This window comes from Bidens hawaiensis, unplaced genomic scaffold (assembly GCF_021521415.1).
Source record: "Bidens hawaiensis isolate Kalapana, Puna unplaced genomic scaffold, B.hawaiensis_p1.1 tig00043871_1, whole genome shotgun sequence".
NCBI lineage: Eukaryota > Viridiplantae > Streptophyta > Magnoliopsida > Asterales > Asteraceae > Bidens > Bidens hawaiensis.
In genome coordinates, this window is record NW_027497779.1 from 56002 (window position 1) to 60259 (window position 4258).

The window sequence follows — 4258 nt, forward strand, 5'->3', positions numbered from 1 at the left end:
GGTACACCACCCTGTCAATTTGTTTGACAAAGCTTTGGTGTGTATGGAAGACACAAAATTCGGTGGAATTCGAAAGGTATCTGGCCTGCTTATATTATGTGGTTGGGGAAATCAAAGCGTTAAGCTTTCTATGGGTTTGGGTTTGCTTGTTCGGAATCAATAGATAGAAACGTTTGGCCATATCGTGGGATATAAGGTGGTGTGATTTTGACTTTGGAAATATTGTAAGACTTTAATATTTACTCTTGTTTTTTTTTTTTTTTTTGGGGGGGGGGGGGGGGGATGTAACATTTAAATACCTTTATTGATCCAAGTCTCAAGTCTCAACTCAATATTATCAGTTATCCAACGAACCGGGTTACACACCTATGATATTTATGATCATTTGTGTAGTTTGCCTTCAAGTCACGTGATGGGCATATGCAACACAACTAGCAAAGAATTCAATCATCCATATAGCCCATATAGGTTTTATTTGCTTGTCATTCCTATTTGCAAATCTATCATTTTTCTTGCATCATTTGATCAGTTTACTATAACTCCAATCTTCTTTAACTCATCTTCTAACACTTATTCATCATACCCAACTGATCACTATGAAGATCACCTTCACTCCCACCAGTTCTTGTCCCCTATATCTCGATCTTCGTCGTCTTCTGAATCGCTCACAACACGTATGTTCTTGAACTCAAATAATCAAAATGGGATCTTCAATAGAGATTTAGAGTCTCCACAATATCAACACGAGGTATGTGAACTTGATCGATCATGCGTAATACTTCAGTATAGAACTATTGATCAACTATTTATAGCGGTATAGTGACGATAATTACAAAGAAAAGTAATTATTAGATCAAATATTCTAATTATGTTAATTATATAATAATAAGTTGTGAATATTTTTTAATATATAGATGGATAAAAAAGAGTTCATCTTGATTCTTGATGCTCTTTGATGGCATATCAAGATTTTGTTTTGAAATGATCATATAATTTAAGGTTTGATGGTTGATCACTGTCTCTTGATCATTTGTAGGGTGATAATTTTGGATCACAAGCATACAATGATCATGGAATTGAGAATGATATGAATACTAATCTACATCAAGTGAAGTGGATGTCTTCCAAGATGAGGGTGATGCTTAAAATGAAGAAATCTGATCATCCATTGAATCTAAACACCCATAGTTCCACTAGTACCGAAATAGCGAAGCTCGAAGAACATAAACTATCGTCTTCACCAATGGAAGAAACCGACAATTCAAGCAATATTACTTCCTCAAACAACATACCAATTAGGGTTTGTTCGGATTGCAACACTACTAAGACGCCTCTATGGCGAAGCGGACCTAGAGGTCCTAAGTTATATACCATTTTCCTTTTAATATCCTGATATTCAAACTAAATATAGATTAGTAACTAACAAAACAAACTTATAGGTAAATAATAATAACTGTAATAGATAATAAACTCTGCTAATATATAAGGCATATAAAATAATCGTAATTTTTTTGTGATCTCACAAATCACTATTTTTACATGTAGTCACTTTGCAATGCTTGTGGAATCAGACAAAGGAAGGCAAGAAGAGTGTTGGCTGTCGCTGCGGCAGCAGCAGCAGCAACAGAAAAAGGCAATAGCTCTATTTTCAATGATCAGTTCACCGCACCAATCAAGGTTATGAAAACTCAACACAAAAATATTAAAAAACCAAATAAAGTGCATGCTACAAAGTACAAGAAAAGGCAATACTCCAAGCAAATTATTACCACTATCACTACCACTACCATTCCATCACCACCACCGTCATCACCAGCGTCTTCACCCGTAAGAAAGAATTGTGTGGAGGAGTTTCTTGTAAGCCTAAGCAAGAAGTACTTGACACTTTATAACCATGTGTTGCCACAAGATGAAAGAGAAGCTGCAATCCTACTAATGGCACTCTCTTGTGGCTATAGCTCATGAAACCTAAAAAAAATATTCAATATTTTTTTCGATTTCCAGGCGAGTTATATCAATTTAAACATATGTGTCGATGTGTTACGTACTTCAAATTTTCATTTCCATTCGCTAACGATTAGTGATCACGAGGCCGGTTAATTAAATTATGTTTTATGAGTAGTTATATGCTTGTATAAGAATAATTGGATACATGATGAACATGCTATCAATAATATTAGTATTGCATGCCAAGTATTTTTTGTTACTGAAAGTACAACAATCTATGAATCTGCAATGATTTAATTTACAGTTGCAGAAAAAGATGGAAGGTGAAAGAGATTATTCAGACAATAGAAATTTGTGAATGGCCAGCACCCATGGATACGTTAATGTCACTAACACAAACAAAAAAAAAGTAATAAATGAAAAGCAAATTTGCAGAAAATAGTAATAATAATAATAATAATAATAATAATAATATTAAAAAAAGGTTTATATATAAAAGCCTAATCTAGTATGGGTTAATATTTATTTAAATATGTGTTTTGAGTTGTTTCAAAGTGGTACAGAGGAATTTGATTATTATTATTGACTGATGTATTCTATATTTTGATTACATACTACCAAAAGTATAAAAGAAGGATATTTAAATACAATTGAAGGTTTGACCCTTAACAAAGGAAATAAAAAATAAAAGGAATATGCTATTCCTTGATTGTAGCCCAGCAACGGTTGGAAGCAAGTTGTCAATATATGTCAATATATGTTGAGATCTTTTAAACGGGGAAATGATGGAAACTGATCCCTTGCAATATTCCTTTAATTATTTTGTTACAATTTCTAACAGTCCCCCTCAAGTTGAGTAGTCGGATCTCCAATCCTCAACTTGCCAAGACAATTGTTGAATATTCTTCCATTGACGGCTTTGGTTAAAATGTCTGCAAGTTGGTCTTCTGATCGGACAAATGGAAGTTCTATAATCCTCGCTTCAAGTTTTTCTTTGATGATGTTTCTATCGACCTCCACATGCTTTGTACGATCGTGTTGAACAAGATTTTTGAAATTTGTATTGCGGCTTTGTTGTCACACATGATTCTACTAGCTTCGGTTTGAAGAAACCCGATTTCTGTCATAAGTTTACGTATCCATAGAACCTCTGCCACACCCCGTGCAATTCCTCAGAATTCCGCTTCGGCACTAGATAATGCAACGACCTTCTGTTTTTTGCTTCTCCATGTAACTAAATTTCCACCAACCAGAGTGAAATAACCCGATGTTGATCTTGCATCATCTTTGTCTCCTTCCCAGTCTGCATCGGTATATAATTGAATTTTTAGGTGTTTATTTGGTTGGAAGAGAACCCCATGGCCTGTTGTCCCTTTGAGATATTTGATAATTCGTCATACTGCTTCCATGTGAGTGTCTTGAGGTTGATGCATAAACTTGCTATCTACCCCCACTGCGTATGCGATGTCTGGACGAGTATGCGAAAGGTATATTAATTTTCCTACCAAACGTCGGTATCTTTCTTTGTCTGCTAGTTTCCCTCCTTCTTCCATGTGGAGTTTATGATTAACCACCATTGGCGTATCAGCCAGTTTGCAGTCTATCATACCTGTCTCTGCTAAAAGGTCAATAATATATTTTTTTTGACATATAAAAATACCCCTTTTAGATCTTAGTACTTCAATTCCAATAAAGTATTTAAGCTTTCCTAGGTCCTTCATTTCAAATTCTTTAAACAAGTTTACCTTCAACTTCTTCATTTCTTAATCATCGTTCCCTGTAATGATCATGTCATCAACATATATTATTAAACAAGTTATAAAGGTTACCTCTGTTTTTAAGGAAGAGCGTATGGTTAGAATTGCTTTGTCGAAATCCATATCCCTTCATTGCTAGGGTGAATCTGCTGAACCAGGCTCTAGGAGATTGTTTCAGCCCATAGATAGTTTTTTTTAAACGACAGACTTTTTTTTCTTTAAAGTTTTCTGTGAACCTGGATGGAGCTTCAATATATATTTCTTCTTTTAATTCTCCATGAAGAAAGGCATTCTTAACATCAAATTGATGAAGAGGCCATCATTCATTTGCAGCTAACGAGAAAAGGACCCTAATTGTGTCAATCTTGGCTACCGGAGAGAATGTTTCTTGGTAGTCAATCCCATACGTTTGAGTATAGCCTTTAGCCACCAACCGTGCTTTGTATCTTTCAATGGTTCCATCGGGTTTATGTTTGATCGTGAAGACCCATCGACAACCTACGGGTTTCTTTTCTATGGGGCGGTCACATACTTCCCAAGTATTATTTTGAATA

At 35.0% G+C, this 4258-nt stretch overlaps 1 protein-coding gene across 1 annotated transcript; it reads left to right on the top strand.

Moving 5' to 3' along the window:
• Positions 1-365: 365 nt before the first annotated feature.
• On the top strand, positions 366-2161 carry LOC143594567 (uncharacterized). Its single transcript, XM_077073840.1, has 3 exons — positions 366-748; positions 1037-1361; positions 1544-2161. Exons 1-3 carry the CDS (start codon positions 413-415, stop codon positions 1963-1965), a joined length of 1083 nt encoding a protein of 360 aa, XP_076929955.1. The 5' UTR covers positions 366-412; the 3' UTR covers positions 1966-2161.
• The last annotated feature ends 2097 nt before the right edge of the window (positions 2162-4258 follow it).

Bases quoted from the DNA above. Each gene is read 5' to 3' on its own strand.
- LOC143594567 (XM_077073840.1), top strand. From the start codon at position 413: ATGGGCATATGCAACACAACTAGCAAAGAATTCAATCATCCATATAGC. The intron at 749-1,036 runs GTATGTGAACTT...GATCATTTGTAG, and splicing joins CTCCACAATATCAACACGAG to GGTGATAATTTTGGATCACA. The intron at 1,362-1,543 runs AGTTATATACCA...ATTTTTACATGT, and splicing joins AAGCGGACCTAGAGGTCCTA to AGTCACTTTGCAATGCTTGT.